This window comes from Amblyraja radiata, chromosome 25 (assembly GCF_010909765.2).
Source record: "Amblyraja radiata isolate CabotCenter1 chromosome 25, sAmbRad1.1.pri, whole genome shotgun sequence".
Classification (NCBI taxonomy): Eukaryota; Metazoa; Chordata; class Chondrichthyes; order Rajiformes; family Rajidae; genus Amblyraja; species Amblyraja radiata.
Genome location: NC_045980.1, coordinates 26,135,487 through 26,155,184, shown reverse-complemented (window position 1 = coordinate 26,155,184; position 19,698 = coordinate 26,135,487). Strand labels below are relative to the sequence as shown.

General features: G+C 42.1%; 2 protein-coding genes across 2 annotated transcripts; both read left to right on the top strand.

Annotated features, from left to right (window-relative positions):
- Window positions 1-2,088: 2,088 nt before the first annotated feature.
- On the top strand, window positions 2,089-4,484 carry LOC116987477 (immunoglobulin lambda-1 light chain-like). The gene is made up of 3 exons (XM_033043540.1): window positions 2,089-2,223; window positions 2,346-2,690; window positions 3,892-4,484. Exons 1-3 carry the CDS (start codon window positions 2,169-2,171, stop codon window positions 4,212-4,214), a joined length of 723 nt encoding a protein of 240 aa, XP_032899431.1. The 5' UTR covers window positions 2,089-2,168; the 3' UTR covers window positions 4,215-4,484.
- Window positions 4,485-6,363: 1,879 nt separating this feature from the next.
- Window positions 6,364-19,113, top strand: LOC116987163 (immunoglobulin lambda-1 light chain-like). Its single transcript, XM_033043039.1, has 4 exons — window positions 6,364-6,508; window positions 8,823-8,921; window positions 16,129-16,470; window positions 18,504-19,113. The coding sequence occupies exons 1-4, from the start codon at window positions 6,364-6,366 to the stop codon at window positions 18,824-18,826; spliced, it is 909 nt and encodes a 302-aa protein (XP_032898930.1). The 3' UTR covers window positions 18,827-19,113.
- Window positions 19,114-19,698: the final 585 nt, after the last annotated feature.

Below are 19,698 nucleotides of genomic sequence, written 5' to 3'. Positions count from 1 at the left end.
TTGCAGATGTATCAGCAGTTGGTGACGTCACATTTAGATTATTGTGTTCAGTCTGGGCACTATATTATAGGAAAGATTTCGACAAGCTGGAAAGGGGACAGAGACGATTTACGAGTTTGTTGCAGTGATTAGCGGGTCTGAGGTATAGGGAGGGGTTGAATAGGCTGGGACTCTATTCCTTGGAGCGCAAGAAGTTGAGGGGAAATCGTATAGAGGTGTATGGGGTCGTGAGAGGAATAGATCGGGTAGATGCACAGTCCCTTGTCCAGAGTAGGTGAATCGAGGACCAGGTTTATGGTGACAGGGCAAAGATTTAATAGGAATCTGAGGGGTAACGTTTTCCCACAGAGGGTGGTGGGTGTATGGAACAAGCAGCCAGAGGAGGTAGTTATGCCAAGGACTATCCCAACGTTTAAAAAACACTCAGACCGGTACATGGAAATGACAGATTTGGAGGGATATGGGGTCAATACGGGCAGGTTGGACTACTGTAGATAGGGCATGTTGGCCGATGTGGGAAAGTTGGGCTGAAGGGCTTGTTTCCACACTCTATGACTCTCTTTGACTCTATGGGGGATCATGTAGCATCTGCGGATCGGCGTTTGGGGAGGTAATAATGAACAGCCATGAGCCAGTGCAATCTTTCGCGTGTTCATTTTCTCACGGTATTGCACGTTGCAACTTGACAACATGCAGCAGTGAGAGAAGGATGAGAACGGTGAGAGCAGGGACCAGTGTAAATAAACATTAGGTAAACTTGCTAGTCGTGGTGACATGCCCAGTTTCAGAGAGGCTTATGCGCGCAATTACAGCTCAATCTGTAGATGGTACACATTGAAGTCACTTTAGTTTAATTTGGCGATACAGCGCCTAAACAGGCCCTTCTGCCCACTGATCAACAGTCCCCGCACATTAACATTATCCTACACACTTTAGGGACAATATATAATTTTACCATGTCAATGAACCTGCCAATCTGTCTTTGTGGTGTGGGGGGAAACCGGAGCTTCCTGGGAAATCCCAGGCAGGTCATGGGGAAAACGTAGTGGTGAAAGGATGAACGGTTAAGTTAATGGATCGCTGACCAGTCATGTGCACTGCTAAACTAATCTAGTTTCATGACAATTTAAGGACAATCATGTTTCTCACACGCTATTTCCCGAAAACCGCTCTTCGCGTTTCTCCCTTGTCAGTTTTGCCAGATAGCTGGAGTGCACGTGTTCTATTCAACTTTAATTGAATTTGGATGTGCTATATGTAAAATTCCTGCAGTCCTGTCGTACTATTCAGTCGAAAGAACTGGAGGTGGTCGGTGAGAGCCAATATGACCCCTTTTACTTCACTCATACATGCATTAATTTGGTACAGGCAACCTTTCCACTTTGAGTCGAGGCAAGTTTTGCGAATTACAATAGGAGAGTATCACAGACCACTTTACCAAGAACGACACACATCTGGTAGTCCAAGTTGCCTCCAAAACTGCAACTTTGCGGACATCTTTTAGTGATGTTCTGTCCCCCCAGGTCCTTTCTAAATGATCTGATACACAAGTATAAGGGAAGCCTGTGGGGTTTATCATTTCTAAAATTACAAAGATATCTAAATATAGATTTAATGTGATATTTACTAAAACAGTGCTGATGCTGTGACTGTGGTCATGTTATGTTCAGCGATACGGAGGTAGACAAAAATGCTGGAGAAACTCAGCGGGCGAGGGAGCGAAGGAAATCAGTGATACGGATTCAGTTGGTCCGTTTAGATAAAATATTTCTATTCCGTTTTCATTGTTGATTAAACAGTTACCGAATATAATATTTAAAACTGGCAATCTGTTTAATATATATATGCGGAGGGTTCATACAGAACATTATAGATTGTTTGTTTATAAAGAAGGGACAACTGTGACAATCCTTTTGATTCTGCTGGATGTATGAAGCATTTTAGAAATATAAGTCTCTAAAATAAGACCTGCGTGTTTCACAGGGGCGAATATTTTGAGGAAGAATCTGGCAATTACTGATTGGCTTCGACGAGCATACCGGTTTGATTGGTTTGGAGAGATAAACACACGGTGACATATCGTCATTCCATTTATAAAGAGAGCCAGAGAGCAAGATTACACGCCACTTGTCCTGGAAACTGCCGCCCCATCGGAGCTCAGTCGGTTAATGAACATGTCTTATTGGATCCGTGTGGTCGGTGCGTTAGTGTTTTGCGCAGTTTGTGAGTATTTTACTTTCCTGGATATTATACTTGTTTCTGTTCACCATTAATTTGGGATTATCTCCCACACTTCAACAAACTTAACAATTTTCTTTTTTTTTCTGATATTTCTCCTTTCTCAGACTTAAGCGCGGCAGTTACAGTAACTCAGCCGCCTTCGATGTCCACCTCTACGGGACAGAAAATACAAATATCCTGCACAATATCGGGTTCCAGTTCGGGCGCTAACTATGTCGGGTGGTACCAACAGATTCCTGGCAAAACTCCCAAGTATCTATTCTACCATTATACCAGCGGCAGCATTTATAAAGGCACGGACATTCCAGACCGTTTTTCCATCTCGGTGTCAGGCAGCTCTGTAATATTCGCAATATCTAGCGTTCAATCGTTGGATGCTGCTGACTATTACTGTGCCAAATGGGATAGTGGTTTACATTTCGGTAAAGGAACGAGGCTGGGTATTGGCGGTAAGTAAAATATATTCTTCGGACTGCGCGCTGTTTTATTTTTTATTTTAATGCAGATATTGCTTGAAAATAATGTATATAAGCGACTAAAATAATGTATATAATTGTTTTCACTGATCAGAGCCACATTCCGCCTTCAACGCATTTCAAAACAACCATGACCGGAGCAAGACTAACCCTTATAGCGTCAATATTACATTAGAAATCGCGCAGCTGCGATTCCAAACAATAATTATATTTACAATTCACAGAATTACTTAGCGCCGCGCCATGAATTTAATGCACTCGAAAATGTGATGCAAATCTTCCATTTTCCAAATTTTCCCCGTCTAATAATGACGAGTATTGCCCAATGTGAATGGTGTTATTTCTCTCGGATTTTGAAATCGTCATTTAGATGAGGGTTGATGTAGAATAGGGTGCGTTCAATAACTTGCAGAAATATTCTCAGTGATTGTCCAGATATGAAAGGAAATTGCTTGGGTAACGGGTGTCAGCAAAGTTAATATTCAACACGGTCAAAATTCCGGTTGACGGGTTTAACAAGGATATCAAAATGCGAAATGCGAAGAGAAAGTTTCGCACATTTCCTTCAGAAATTTTGTTTAATACGTAGAGCAGCTTTTCGTGGACGCAGCCGTATATTTCAAATTTAAATGAACATTCGAACTACAATGTCATCCTTGCTTGTGAACGACATCTACCAATCGGCAACCGTGGCTTTCGAAGACTAGATTCCATATATTTTTGCATAACTTCAATAACGTCACCCTCCATCTCAATGGGTGCAGACAATTAAATGTTGAAATCTGTTATTATAAATTTCGCGACCGAGAATCGTTTATATCTGCTGATATATTTATATAAATGTAAAGCCGGAGATGTGTAGCAAAATGAACAGTATAAAAGTTATAGTAATGTATTCAGTTTTATTAGAAAGTGCAGCCATGATCTATCACAGATGGTTTCTCGGAGTTTATGCAGAGGGTTGACAGGATCTATTTTAGTTGCTTTCACACACTTTATATATTGTTCACCCAATTAAAAAATACACACTATAATGGTTTGAAATAGGTCGCGAATTAAACGACTTATTTCTACAAATGAATAAATGAGTGCTGTAAATGAGATGTATTTTCGGCAAATAATGATATCTCAACGACAGCATTTCTCCGATTAAATGTGACTTCTTATTAAACAGATCCTCGGGCACCGATCGTGACGGTCCTGCCGCCTTCAGCCGCTGAAGTTACCTCAAAGGGCACCGCCACCCTGGTGTGTTTGGTGAACGGCTTTAACCCGGGCTCGGTGGCCGTTGAATGGAGCGTCGACGGTAGTGCAAAAAATAGCGGCGTTGAGACCAGCCCGATCCAGCAGGATAAGGACAACACGTTCAGTCTCAGCAGTTACCTGACTCTGACAGCCTCAGACTGGAACTTACACGAGCTTTACTCATGTGTGGTTAAACACCAGGCTCAGGCAAACCCACTTAAGACAAATATCATGAGATCCAGCTGTACCTGATGTTGGAAACGTGAGCTGACTCACCATTGGGTTCTTCCATGTGACAAAGTTAGTCTTTGTCTTTCGGAATTTTCATAAAGAAATGCCATTTATAGTTGAAACCTTGATTTTTATAACTTGTTCGCTTTAAATGTACTTCTTTCGAAAGAACATCGTTGTTGAATAAAGCATCGTCGATTCAATTGCGTTAACTAAATGCATGTATGTTGCTATTGTACCCAAGGTATTCTTTGCAGACTTTGAGTAAAGTTTTAAAACTATTGTCAAATGCATTGCTCATTCTCCTTGACTTATTTCTTTTTTTTATTTTAATTTTTTTATTTTATTTTTATTAGAAATACAGTAAATTACATTAATACACTTCACATAAATCTTATTACATTTTGTTGCACCACTTCGTTTTTCGAGCTTTAAAAAAGGTAGAAATAAAAGAAGTAAGGAAAGTGAGCAAGAATCGTGAAGGTGCAGGAAAGTGTTGGGAGAAGAAAGCCCCTTAGGGAAGAAATTAGAGAAGGAAGTAAAGAAAGGAAATAATACCCTAGAAAGAAAGAAGAAAAAAAAAAGGAAAAACAATCGCTCTATTGTAACACAAAACTCCGCAAAAAAGGATATACCAACCGTGTTTTTATTATAAATTTATTTTATGCCCCCCATTACCAGATCCTGGTACCATTTATATTTTAAATTACTATTGCACCTTATGCTTGATTTATTTCTGACCCCAAACATGACGACTTAATATGGATTGTGTTGTCTTCTACATTTGAGCAAGAAACGCTGATTTATTTCCCCTCAATCTCGATCTCGAATCACAATCGGAGAACAGTAGTGAGTTTGTGCCACTCGTCAAGTTATACAATGCGTTCTAAACCAACCATGACAAACGTGATCTCAACTCCGATAAGAATCCCCAAAATTGGCCGAAAATTCTCGGCAGGCGAGGCGGCCTGAAGTAAGAAATTGATTTGATGTTTCAGGTTGTTCTTTTGGTAAAAAATAAAATAAAAATGTCCCTAGCAACCCCACACCTTCATGGTTTAAAGGATTTGTTAAATATGTTTTCGTTCGTAAGGCTCACCATTACTTGCTGTAAATAAAGGCAAGATATGTGTATACCTGGACATTTACCGGAAACGCCATTAATTCCCAACAAATCAGCAAGATTCTGTAAAACTGATGGTTTGTTCCCACCTCCACTTTACTCTATCCACACTATGCACCGCACCTCCATCATTTATCACCGAAGACATTGACATTAACCGATGACGGGATTTGTATTTCAATCACGCTTAAGTTGTCGTTATCATGCCATGTTCCATCACAATCCCCGCTGTGGAAACAGCAAAGATTGAATCTTCCTGGTCTTGGCATTTCCATCTGTTCCTCTTGTGTCCAACTATCCATCAATATCAGACGATCAGATATGAATTGTTCCAATGACCGGACATTCAAAGCCACCCAACAGAGAGGAGTCCAATGATGTACAAACTTCTTCACGAAGACATTCCACTTTATCTCACCCCTACATAGCCAAATCCAGCATTATATTAAGTCCCCAAAACCAGGGTTCTCTTGTTCATCCCTCTCACAGTAAGTATTTATTTTTCTAAGAGTTCTCCTCTCTTTCTTCGAAACTCCCAGATAATCTTCTGCAGCCCAATTGAAATACACTGCCCGGTTGCAGATTAAAGAAACACGTAGTGTGTTGGAACTGCAGATGCCGGTTTGAACCGAAGATAGACATATAAAGTTGTAGTAATTCATTCGGGTCAGACAGCATCTCTGGATAAAAGGAATAGCTGACGTTTCGGGTCGAGACGCTTCAGATCACAAAGGTCGCCTACTACTTATCTCCAGAGATGCTGCCCGATCAGCTTTTTACGTCTATCTTCAAAGAAATACGTAGAGTTTTTATGAATGGTTCAATGGTGCGTTATTCTCACATCTACCATGGTATAGAGTAATTCATTTTTGTTTACAGTTCAGTACAAGTATCACTATACATAAGCACTTAAATACATCTTAGATAAACATCTCAGATACAGTAAAAGTGTATCGTGGTGGTACACTGAGACAGTATATAGAGTCGCCAGATTTGGCGCCATTTTCATATCCCAGTTGTTGTTAATGCAGGGTTCTTGACCGGACCATGAGAATCCGATGCCCTGCCAGCGTTACAGGTTCTTCATCGGCCTTCTTCACCGTCAGGGTAGTGCACTCCCTCCCGCAGTCAGTCTGCTTAACGGCCCTTCCTCACACTGCTTCATCTCCGGCCGGCGAGCCGGGTCTTCAGGGTGGGTCCCCTGTCCGGTCCGCGGCACCAGTCCTCGGCGCGAGATCGACCCTGAGAACTCCTCTTGCACTTATTTGGTTCATCCTAAATGTATTTGTATTAACCACACCGCTGCACTTATTAATAAATCAATCAACCTGTCTCAATTGGCGTCCGTACACCGTCTATTTTAACACCAGGTGCAACATCACCTTTATATTCACGATATTCCTGTCACTTGTCACCATTTTGCCCCATGGGCTTGATCTTCCGATGTAAAAAAACGCAATGTTCCCCTTACTTACAACATCTCTATTTGTTTAAGTCTTATCTACCCCATTTTTACCCTATTAGTAAGTAAGGTGGTCCCAGAATGATTCTCGTGGCCATGAGCTCATTGAAATATTGAAACGTTTATACTATTGCAAAACGTATATCGGCTACGCCAGGCCTTGAACTGCCTTATAAGATTCTGTCCCAGAGCAAATTTGCGCGTGGCACTGTGAACACTGGGATTATTAACACTGAACTTCTTAATTTCAAACCGCGCTCCCAAACCTCTCGTAGAACAAGTCCACATTTGGCGCTTTGAACTTTGCCAGTTCTTAGGCCGACTTAAATGTGTGTGTCATGTCAATTCCGCAACAATATTTCTCCAGACACGAAGATGCGTTAACATAGAAACATAGAAAATAGATGCAGGAGTAGGCCATTCGGCCCTTCGAGCCTGCAACGCCATTCAATATGATCATGGCTGATCATCCAACTCAGTATCCTGTACCTGCCTTCTGTCCATACCCCCTGATCCCTTTCGCCACAAGGGCCACATCTAACTCCCTCTTAAATATAGCCAATGAACTGGCCTCAACTACCTTCTGTGGCAGAGAGTTCCAGAGATTCACCACTCTGTGTGAAAAATGTTTTTCTCATCTCGGTCCTAAAGGATTTCCCCTTTATCCTTAAACTGTGACCCCTTGTCCTGGACTTCCCCAACATCGGGAGCAATCTTCCTGCATCTAGCCTGTCCAACCCCCTAAGAATTATGTATGTTTCTACAAGATCCCCCCTCAATCTTCTAAATTCTAGCGAGTACAAGCCGAGTATATCCAGTCTTTCTTCATATGAAATTCCTGACATCCCAGGAATCAGTCTGGTGAACCTTCTCTGTACTCCCTCTAACTCAAGTTAACTCTCCGCTCTGCACACCTGACACATACATTGGCGTTCTTCGTCAAAGTTCATAAAACAGAATGTTAGTTTGCCCTGCTCCATAATACTTCCTATTTCTTCTTCATCAACACCCGTATTACCGCAACCTGGAATCTCATATTTATTTCGTTCACATTTACACCCCCTGGTCACTGTTTTTTTAACTAATCTTTTTTTCTTCATCATCTCGGTTTAATTTATTGAGCTTTAGTGAAAACGGTTTTGGATGTGTGCTGTCCGGGTCTTCATGACTACAGAGGTCAGTGCGACAAGCCTGTAGTCAGTAAGACCAGTAATCCTCGACTTTTTTGGTAAAGGGTCAAACAGTGGAGACTTTGAAGCAGTTAGGGACAATATATGTTTGCAGGGACTGGTTAAAAATGCGTGTGTAGACCGGTGCCAGTTGTTTAGCACAGAGATTGAGAGTAGAGGGTGAAACATTACCCGGTCCTGGAGATTTCTGGCTTTTCTACCTTCTGAACAGCCTCTCCACCTCCTCTATTTTTATTGTTAATGATGAAGAAGTGATGTTGTGCAGCACGGAGTGGATGGGTAATTGGGCGTGAACTGGCGATGGGAGAGGGGTGGGTGGGAAAGGGTCCAGTTTTTTCAAACTGAAGTCTTGTTTTAAGTTGGTGTGAAGTGGTGATTGGGGAGGATTGGGTGTAGAAAGGGCCAGTCTTTGCAGACTGGGGTCAGGTTGCGGGTGTGTGTGAAGTGTTGGTTGGGGTGGGGAATAGTCCAGTCTTTTCAGACTGGAGTCTTTCTTTAAGTAGGTGTGAAGTGGTGAATGGGGAGGAGAGCTTGTAGAAGGGTCCACTCTTTGTAAACTGGGGTCTGTGTTGGTTGGGGATGGGGGGGGGGGGGGCGGGGGGGGGGGGCCGTGGAGGGGGTACCAGGGTTACATTTCTGCTTGTCAAACCTGCAGTATAACTCATTCAGGTCGTTGGTCAGCTGACGATTGTCCAAAGAGCGGGGGGGCTTTCCTCGTGTAGCTGGTGATTTCTTGCAAGCCCTTCCAAACTGAAGAAGTGTCATTATCTGAGAACTTGCTCCTCAACTTCTCAGAGTACCTTTCCTTGACAGCTCTGATTCCTCTTCTCAGCTTGTACTTTGCCTGCCTGTAGAGGTCTGCATCACCGCTCCTGTAGGCTTCCTCTTTAAGCTGTCGGAGGTGATGCTGGTGGCTCAGCAAGGTGGCGTGGTACAGGTGAAGTCCAAGAATGGTAGATTGGTTTGCGTGATGGCCTGGGCTCTGTCCACAACTCTCTACAATTTCTTGCGGGTTTCGATGGAGTTGTTCCAAACCATGGCATGATGCATGCTGATAAATGGTTTCTAGAGTGCAAATGTAGCACTATTGGGTACACGTCAAACTTGCCGAGCCTCCTAAGGGAATAAAGGTGTTGTGAGCATCCTTGGCGATTGCTTCCGTATGGCTGGTCCAGGACCATTTGCTGGTGATACCTTGCAAACAACTATATAATAATGCGGAAGATAGACACAAAATACTGGAGTAATTCCGCGAGTCATTTCGCATCCTCAGCGACAAAGGATGGATGGCAGCTTCTGCAGCAAACGCTCAATGCAAACCAGCAAATGCAGCTGTTTTGCGCATTCTATACATTATTATGCGTCTGTTGGTCTTGTCTGCCTTATAAGATCATAAGTGTTAAGATCATAAGTGATCTGTGCAGAATTAGGCCATATGACCGATCAAGTTTACTCCCCATCCGAGGAGCTTTGGGCCGAGGGCTGTGGGCCGAGGAGCTTTATTCCGGTTTTTCGTGACCGAAGTCACAGAACTACATGAAATGTTCACATATTGTGTAAACAAATTATATAAATCACCCCTGAAACTCGTCATGAACAAGACTTGCACATTTTAATTAAATTAGAGGAAAAAATGGGAACATTTCGGGAATTTTTAGTCTAATCAAAGCACGTTTAACATTGAGTTGTCTGCCAGTTGGCCAATCACGCGCTTTGTTTCAGGCTCGCACACATCATAGCTGAGAGGGCTTCACTGATGCCTGTTTTACTGGAGATTCCGATGAAGGTTCTTTGTCGTGGAAACTTGCAGCAGGGTAATTGAATTTAGTGAGAAAAGCATTAAGAAGTCTGAAATATGTGCAGCTAAGTGGATAGAAGTGGAAGAAAGTCTTGAAAGCAAAGTCCATGCTGAGATGCTGCAACACAAAGTTGTGAAACTTCGTGAATCAACTCACACTGAAAGGTAAGATCTAAAGTCTGTCCGTAGTGCCGTCCTTAGTGCCGTCCGTAGCGGCCGTTTCCAGGAAAACGGAGGAATATGTCTATCTGGAATATATATAGATATAATAATATAGAATATTATTATACCTATATATTATATTATTATATTATTATTATTATATTCTCATATATATTATATTATTATACCTATATTACTATCTGGAATATATATAGGTATAATAATATATAGATTAAATGGACTGCAACACGGAAATAGGCTGCCCATCGTGTAATATGGGCATTGGCCATTAGATGGCGCTTACTTTCCCGATCTCATTTTCTAATTAATGAATGTGCAACTTTCGGCAATAACGAGTTATGACTTCCTTCTCAATTATATTTCATCTAAATCTGTGGACATTTTCATATAGTTTGATGACTTGCGTCACGAAAACTGATTTCTAGACACACATTTTTGATGCCCGGCCCACAGCCTAATAAATTGTGATACCCGCACTAATCATACATTTATCTATCTCGTAAAATTAGCCACTGCCTTTGCCTCCACAGCCTTCTGTGGCAAATAATTCCACCGATTTACCAATGCATTCTTCCTCATCTCCTTCCTAAAATAACGGTCTTTAATTCTGTGTCTAGTCCTGGACTCACTACTACTGGACACATCCGCTCCACATCCACACCATCCAAGCCTTTCACTATTCTGCACGTTTCAATGAGGTCCCATCTCATTCTTCTAAACTCCAGCGAGTACAGTCCCAGTGCCGTCAAACGCTCATTATATGTTAACCCACTCATTCATGTGATCATTCTTGTAAACCTCCTCTGGACACTTTCCAGAGGCAGCACTTCCTCAGATACGGTGCCCAACATTGCTCACAATATTCCAAATCCGACCCGACCAGCGCATTATAGAGCCTCAGCATGACATTCCTGTTTTCGTATACAAGCCCTCTCCAAATAAATGTTATCATTGCGTTTGCTTTCTTTACTACCGAATCCATTTGCGAATCAACTTATTGGAGATCCTATACCAGTAGTCCCAAGTCGTGGATTCTCTCCGCATTTAGAAACTAGTCTACGCCTTCATTCCTTGGTGACAATGTTGCAGTTGGCTATACATAAGGGACTTCAGACGGCGCCGACTACGGCCTTGTTGCACTTGTGGTGGACAGAGACAAAGTTTAGGTTTATACCATTCAAATAAGAAACTTGATCCTGTAACATGTCGAACTTTTTCAATGTTGTTGGGGCTCATTGAAACATGTGGTGAGTATTCAATCACAGCCGTATAGCTCTTTTTTAAAACAATATCAGACAAGTCTTGAGAATTTAGGTTAAGGAGCCATTAGGAGGTAGTGACCATAATATGGTAAGTTTTAATCTACAATTTGAGAGGGAGAAGGGTAAATCGGAGGTGTCAGTGTTACAGTTGAACAAATGGGTCTATGGAACCATGAGGGAGGAGCTGGCCAAAGTTGTCTGGAAAGATACCCTAGCAGGGATGACAGTGGAACACCAATGGCAGGTATGTCTGGGAATAATACAGAAGGTGCATGATCAGTTCATTCCAAAGAGGAAGAAAGATTCCAAGGGGAGGAAGGGGCTGGCAAGGGAAGCCAGGGACAGTATAAAAATAAAAGAGAAGTACAACGTAGCAAAGATGATTGGTAAGCAAGAGGATTGGGTAATGTTTAGAGAGCAACAGAAGACAACTAAAAGGGCAATACGAGGAGAAAAGATGAGGTACGAATGTAAGCTAGCCAAGAATATGAAGGAGGATAGTAAAAGCTTCATTAGGTATGTGAAGAGGAAAAAAAATAGGTAAGACCAAAGTTGGACCCTTGCAGACTGAAAAAGGGTGATTTCATTATGGGGAACAAGGAAATGGCAGATGAGTGGAACAGGTACTTCGGATCTGTCTTCAACAAGGAGGTCACAAACAATCGTCCTGATGTTCTAGTGGCCAGAGGATCTGGGGTGACCGAGGAACTGAAGGAAATCCACATTAGACAGGAAATTGTGTTGGGTAGACTGATGGGACTGATAAATCTCCAGGGCCTGATGGTCTGCATCCCAGGGTACTTAAGGTAGTGGCTCTAGAAACTGTGGGCGAATTGGTGATCATTTTCCAATGTTCTATAGATTCAGGATCAGTTCCTGTGGATGAGAGGGTAGCTAATGTCATTCCACATTTTAAGAAAGGCGGGAGAGAGAAAACAGGGAATTATAGACCAGTTAGCCTGACATCGGTGGTGGGGAAGATACTGGAGTCAATCATAAAATATGAAATAGCGGCTCATTTGGATAGCAGTAACATGATCGGTCCGAGTCAGCATGGATTTACGAAGGGAATACCATGTTGAACTAATCTTCTGGATTTTTTTAGGATGTAACTCGGAAAATGGACAAGGGAGAGCCCGTGGATGTAGTGTACCTGGACTTTCAGAACGCATTTGATAAGGTCCCACATGGAGATTAGTGGGCAAAATTATAGCACATGGTATTGGGGTAGAAAATTGTTGGCAGACAGGAAACAAAGAGTAGGAATTAACGAGCTCTTTCAGAATGACAGGCAGTGACTAGTGGGGTACAGCAAGGCTCGGTGCTGGGACCACATCTATTTACAATATACATCAATGATTTGGATGAAGGGATTCAAAGTAACATTAGCAAATTTGCAGGTGACACAAAGCTGGGTGGCAGTTTGAGCTGTGAGGAGGATGCTATGACAATGCAAGGTGACTTGGACAGGTTGGGGGACTGGGCAGATGCATTGCAGATCCAGTTTAATGTGGAAAGATGTGAGGTTGTCCACTTTGGTAGCAAAAACAGGAAGGCAGATTATTATCTAAATGGTGTCAAGTTGGGAAAAGGGGAAGTACAACGGGACCTGGAGGTCCTTGTTCACCAGTTAATGAAAGTAAGCATGCAGATACAGCAGGCAGTGAAGAAAGCCTATGTCATGTTAGCCTTCATAACAAGAGGAGTTGCGTCTAGTGGAAAAGAGGCCCTTCTGCAGTTGTACAGAGCCCTAGTAAGACCACACCTGGAGTATTGTGTGCAGTTTTGGTCCCCTAATTTGTGGAAGGACATTCTTGCTATTGAGAGTGTGCAGCGTAGGTTTATAAGGCTAATTCCCAGGATTGCAGGACTGTGATATGCTGAGAGAATGGAATGGGTGAGCTTGTAAACTCTGGAATTTAGAAGGATGAGAGGCAATCTTATTGAAACATATAAGATTATTAAAGGTTTGGCCACGCTAGAGGCAGGAAACATGTTCGCGATGTTGGGGGAGTCCAGAACCGGGGGCCACCGTTTAAGAATAAGGTGTAAGCCACTTAGAACAGAGTTGTGAGTGTGGAATTCACTGCCTCGGAGGGTGGTGGGGACCGGTTCTCTGGATACTTTCAGAAGAGAGCTAGATAGGGCTCTTCAAGATAGCGGAGTCGGGGGATATGGGGAGAAGGGAGGAACGGGGTACTGATTGGGGATGATCAGTCATGATCACATTGAATGGCTCCTGCACCTATTGTCTATTGTCTATTATAATTTAGTATTGAGTGGGGAGCTGGAATGAGATGGAATGGAGACAGATATTTTTGTTTCCAAGACCATCTTTATCATAGCAAAATACGAGAAAATACTCATAAAGGAACAAATCTCACGCCCTATTGCTCATTAAGTCTTAACTGCTAATAACAATGAGTCACATGCATTTCTGCTTTTCCAGATTCCTGTTTGCTATGGCTAGTCTGGAGAAATCTCCGTTCCTGGAATGTCTTTTCATCGGGTGTCCACACACAAGATTAGAAGTTGTTCAACCAGAGCTGAACACACTTCTCGACATCTGCATACAATGGTGTCGGTCTTGTCGCTTCTTGTGCTTCTTGTGCGTGGTGGTGGAAAGATTGGTGAAAACAGGGCCGCGGCGTGAACGCTCTTTCCTTGACCCCAATGAATAAGCCTGATCTAGAAAAAAAGGGTAAATATGTTATGGAATTAGCCGTTTATCATGGTACTCAAATAGTGAGGGGTTATTTATTAAATCAAGTGCCCAGCTAGTCTCAGACGTGTCTAGGAAATAAATAGAGATATATCAATACACATCTGGGCGTGCAGTGGGATCAACACTGTTTTATTGGTACACAGTGTCCACTTTCCACGAATGTGAAATATGAAACAATCATGCAGCAGTGCACTCTGCTCGCTCTCGCTTGATCATACCTAATTCTCCAACATTTGTGGGATGTGTGGATCTCTGGTAACGCAGTATTCATTGTTCATTCAAAACTGGGAATGCAGAGACACAAGGAACTGCAGATACTGGAATATTGAGTAAAGCACAAACTGCTGGAGTAACTGAGGGCTTCAAGCAGCATATGTGGATGGGCATTTGGGAAGATTGTGATGAACAGCCTTGAGCCACTGCCATCGTTCTCCTGTTCTTTTTCATACAGCATTGCACGTTGCATAGTAAAGAACGGTAGCAGTGAGAGCAATGCGATATATATTTACAACCCTGGATACTGTGTACCAGAGAGACTCTTGGTGGGGATTCTGCCAATAAACATTTGGTAAACATGCCTGCCGTAGTGGCCTGCATACGTTTAGAGTGGCTTACGCGCGCAATTGCAACTAATTCTGTAGATGGTGCACATTGTGTTCCCGTCCCAGCCGTGCTGGAAAGAATGGACGTTTATGTTAATGGATGGCCGAGCAATAATGACGGCTGCTAAATTAATCTGGTTTAACGGGAATTTATGATTCATGCATTCACGTTAGTTGCCAGGTCTTAATTTATATTAAGGAGTATTCAGGAATGTTAAAGGATATTCAGAACAGTGATATTGTCGGGTGTAAATCAATGCCTTCGATTGATATTAATGTCTGAACAACCATTAACATTGTCCCTTCTTCTTTGCCCGTGGCCCTCTGTGTGTCGGCAGCAGTGTGTGACTGTGTGTTCTTCGTCTGCTCTCCCCGGATGAAAAAAATAGTGGCGCGCGCACCCAAAATCTAACTCCGGTTATTGGAGTTTAATTTCGAAAAAAACAAGTATCCCGAACTATTTCCAGATGTTAAGTTTGGAACTTTTGTTGTTGATCAAATGGAAGGAAAATGTCGTTCAAAATGTCGGGGATGGTGCGCAGATGACACAACGACTATCACGATCCATTCGTGCTGCCCTTGCCGGCGTTGTTTCTCATTGCTGATGCTCGTCATCCACTGGTGCTGTGTGGAATATACAAACACTGCATCAACTGTACATACAATTAGTTATCAATGATACGTATGTAGTATATCAACATGTTGTCAAACATATCACCAGTTTTAAACTTCATTAAAGTTAGATGCAACACCTCTGTTTTTGTAAATGCAGGTGCCCTTCTTTGCACCATGTATTCTGAATTGTTTCCGAAATCTGCAACTGCACTAACATTTGTTAGTGTTAATGTTAGTTAACATTCTCACACAAGAAGAATGATGGTCAGTGGGAATTATCATTTCGAAAATTCCGAAAGTATATCGATTTAAGATGACACTGAATAAAAACGGGGCAGAGGAGGGTGGCTGCCATCGCGTTATATTCAGGGATATGGTTTTATTTGGACCGTTTCGCGTACGTGTCCAAACAGTTACAAAATATAATATTGAAAACTCTCAGATAATTTCTTCATTATATTTTTGCATAAAGATCATACAGAAAATAATAGATTGTTTATTATCGGGAAGGGGCTAGTGCGCAAATCCCTTTTATTCCACGATATGTATGAGAACGCATCAAGCTATTTAGAAATGCAAATGACGAAAATAAGCCCCCCATGCTTCACAGTGGCGGAATATTTCGACGAAGGAAGAATCTGGCAATTTCTGATTGGATTCGACGAGCATTCTGGTTTGATTGGTTTGCAAAGATAAAGACACGGTGCCAACTCGTCATTCCATTTATAAAGCGAGCCCTAGAGCAAGTTTAGACGCCACTTAGTCAGGAAACTGACGCCCTGTCGGAGTGCAGTCGCTTAATTAAAATGTCTTGCTGGATCAGTGTGGTTGGTGCTCTGCTGTTATGCGCAGTTTGTGAGTATTATACTTCCCCGGGCAATAGATTTATTTCCGTGCACCATTAAATTGGGATCTTCTCCCACACTTCAACTATCTTAATGATTTTATATTTTTCTGATCTTGATCTTTTCTCAGATGTAAACGCGGTAATGACAATAAGTCAACAGCCTTCGATGTCCACCTCTACGGGGCAGAACATACAAATAACCTGCACCATATCGGGCTCCAGTTCAGGCGGTGACTATGTCCAGTGGTACCAACAGATCCCTGGCAAAACTCCAAAGTATTTATTCTACTATTATTCCGGCACCATTTATAAAGGCACGGACATTCCAAACCGTTTCTCCGTCTCAATGTCAGGCAACACTGCAACATTCGTAATATCTAACGTTCAAGCGGATGATGCTGCAGACTATTATTGTGCAAAATGGGATAGTGGTTTACATTTCGGTAAAGGAACGAGGCTGGGTATTGGTGGTAAGTGAAATATTATTTGGACGGCGCCCTGGATTATTTTGTAAATATAAATGAAATGTTTGTTGAATTAACGTCGTCATTTGCGTAAATTGGAGGAACAGCAGCTCATATTTCACTTGGCCAGCTTACAATACAGCGGCATGACTTGATTGCTCTAACTTCAAGTAACTCCGACGTACTCGCTACGTTCATTCTCCGTGCTTACCACGAGTTTGATTTTTTTTTAAACTCGGGAGAGCTCTTGGAATGCACTCGTACCGTGTGACAGGGCTTTGATACTCGTTTTCACCGAGCCCACAGTTAACCATGGTCTATTTCCTTTATCATCGTAACTTTTTCTTTATCTCTCAATCATTTTTCTTTATCTCTCTACACCGTCGATATATCTCGCGTCCCTTTCCCCTGACTCCCAGTCTGAAGAAGGGTCTCGACCCGAAATGTCACCTATTCCTTTTCTGCAGAGATTCGCTAAGTTACTCCAGCGTTTTGTGCCTATCTTCACATTATACTTGATTTTTACAGGTTTATTTCGATGTAGTTGGTGCCTTGTATAGATTCCTGCTTTACAGACGCTCACGCTCCGAGTTCACTTGGTCATAGCTCAGTGAAATAACTAGAAAATGGAGCTAAAAATAAATTTCTCAACTCGGCGCCCAGTAAACCTGAGCGGGCGAATGAACACATAGACTTTAACTACTTTGGGCGAATTAAATTATTTGGGACTGTAGCTAGTTTCCATCCTTTTTACGCATTGATATCCGACCGCACCGTGCAGGGATGCGAGGGAATAATTAGTTCCACGGTGTTTTTGTTTGATATTGAAACAAGTGTTTCACTCTGAATCCCTTTACATTTTAGTTGAATAACAAAAATAATTTATGTCATTGTTTTCGCAGGTGAGAGCCACAATTCTATCTCAAAGCCATTTCAAATTATTCAGGACCCGAGCAAGACTTGCCCGTTCAATACACACTCAATATTAGAGTAGAAATTGCGTACCTGTGATTCCAAGCTTTATGTGTGTTTACAGTTCACAATTTACCAAATTATTTAGGCTGCACTTCAAGAACTTTAATGTTCTCGAAAATGTGAGGCGACGCTCCAATTTTTCATTCTCGCCCAATAATGATCGCGTGTTTCCCAATGCGAATTATTGGCACTTTTTTCGGGATTTTGAAGTAGTCGTGTATATAAGGATTGACGTAGAATTGAAGTGCTCCCGAACTAAAATGCGGTTTGTTAAATAATTTGCAGAAGTATTCGCAGCGAATTTTCAACTCGCGAGAATAATTGTGCAGATGTGAAAGTAAACTGCTTGGTTAACGGGGTTCAGCAACGTTGACATTCAACTTTGCCGAAATTCAGGTGGACATGTCTAACGGGTATATAGTTTCTCCTCAAAATGTGAAAAGAGAACGTTTCTCACATTTCCTTCAGGACATAGGTTACTTTGTTTAATGCGTGTAACTGGCTTTGGTGAGCGCAACAATACATGTCAAATATAAATTAACATTCGAACTATAATGAAATCGAAATCTGCGAACCTGTACCGTGGCGGTTCCGAGAATCTTTTCCTTATATTCCTGCGGTACTTAAGCCCGCTATCTCAATTTGACACAATCAAATAAGTGTAAATCTGTTAATATGTAAATTCCGCGAAGTAAATTATTGACATCTGTTACATTTAAATAGACGGCAATGGAAGTAAAGCTGGAGACGTGTAGTGAAAATCACTTTTATAAAGTTATATCAATGTGTTCAATGTTATGAAACTGTACAGCCATGATATGTCACAGTTGTTTCTGTGGTGTTTATGGATAGGACAGACAGCATCTATCCTAGTTGCTTTCACGTTGTTTATTCATTGTTTATCCGATTTAAACAAAAACACACATTCAATGGTTTGAAATAGGTCGAGAATAAAACGATGTTCTACAAATGAATAAATTAGTGCTCTAATGGTATGCATTTTCTGAAATATGATATCTCTACGACAGCAATTCTCCAATTAAACTTGACTTCTTGTTAAACAGATCCTCGGGCACCGGTCGTGTCGGTTCTCCCGCCTTCTGCTGATGAAGTTACCTCAAAGGGCACCGCCACCCTGGTTTGTTTGGTGAACGGCTTTAATCCGGGCTCGGTGGCCGTTGAGTGGACAGTCGACGGCAGTGCAAAAAATAGCGGCGTTGAGACCAGCCCGATCCAGCAGAATAAGGACAACACGTTCAGTCTCAGCAGTTACCTGACTCTGACAGCCTCAGACTGGAACTTACACGAGCTTTACTCCTGTGTGGTTAAACACCAGAGTCAGGCAAACCCACTTAAGACAAATATCGTGAGATCCAGCTGTATCTGATGTTGGAAACGTGAGGCTCACCTGACAAAGTTAGTTTATCATCATTGGGTTCGTCCATGTGACAACGTTAGTAATGTATTGGACTTCGATGTTTTCGTTCGGAAATGCCATTTGTAATTGTAACTTCGATTTTTATGACGTTCACATTAAATGTAGTTCTTTCGAAAGAATGTCGTTCTTGAATGAAGCATCAAGTAGATTAAATTGCGTTAGTCAACAGCATGGATGTTGTTATTGTACCCATGGTATCTTTGTAGCCGTTCAATAAAGTTTAAAAAACGCATTTCAAATGCATTGTTGATTCCCTTTGGTTTATTTCTGACCCGAACCATGATGGCTTAACACGGGTTGTGTTGTCTCGTGGATTTGAGCTAGCAACACTGATTTTGTTTTTCTATTTCGATCACTAATTACAATCGTACAACTGTAGTGAGCCACTCGTCGATTTATACCATGTGTTCTACAGCGCTTTGTCAGTCCGTGTGCAACATTATGCCCCTGTCCCACTTAGGAAACCTGAACGGAAACCTCTGGAGACTTTGCGCCCCACCCAAGGTTTCCGTGCGGTTCCCGGAGGTTTTTGTCAGTTTCCCTACCTGCTTCCACTACCTGCAACCTCCGGCAACCACCTGCAACCGCCGGGAACCGCACAGAAACATTGGGTGGGGCGCAAAGTCTCCAGAGGTTTCTGTTCAGGTTTCCTAAGTGGGACAGGGGCACAAACCAGACAAAGAACCATGTGAACCAAGCATGGCAAACGTGGTCTTAATACCAAAAATATCACAGAAATAAACGGAAAATACTGTTAATACTCAGTAAGTCGGGCGGTATGTGGGAAGTGAGAAATAGATTGGAGGTTTCAGGCTGTTTAA

Excerpts from the sequence above, each read along its gene's own strand:
- LOC116987477 (XM_033043540.1), top strand. The coding sequence starts at position 2,169 with ATGAACATGTCTTATTGGATCCGTGTGGTCGGTGCGTTAGTGTTTTGC. Across the intron at positions 2,224-2,345 it reads GTTAGTGTTTTGCGCAGTTT|ACTTAAGCGCGGCAGTTACA; the intron begins GTGAGTATTTTA and ends CTCCTTTCTCAG. Across the intron at positions 2,691-3,891 it reads AACGAGGCTGGGTATTGGCG|ATCCTCGGGCACCGATCGTG; the intron begins GTAAGTAAAATA and ends CTTATTAAACAG.
- LOC116987163 (XM_033043039.1), top strand. The coding sequence starts at position 6,364 with ATGAGAATCCGATGCCCTGCCAGCGTTACAGGTTCTTCATCGGCCTTC. Across the intron at positions 8,922-16,128 it reads ACAGGTGAAGTCCAAGAATG|ATGTAAACGCGGTAATGACA; the intron begins GTAGATTGGTTT and ends ATCTTTTCTCAG. Across the intron at positions 16,471-18,503 it reads AACGAGGCTGGGTATTGGTG|ATCCTCGGGCACCGGTCGTG; the intron begins GTAAGTGAAATA and ends CTTGTTAAACAG.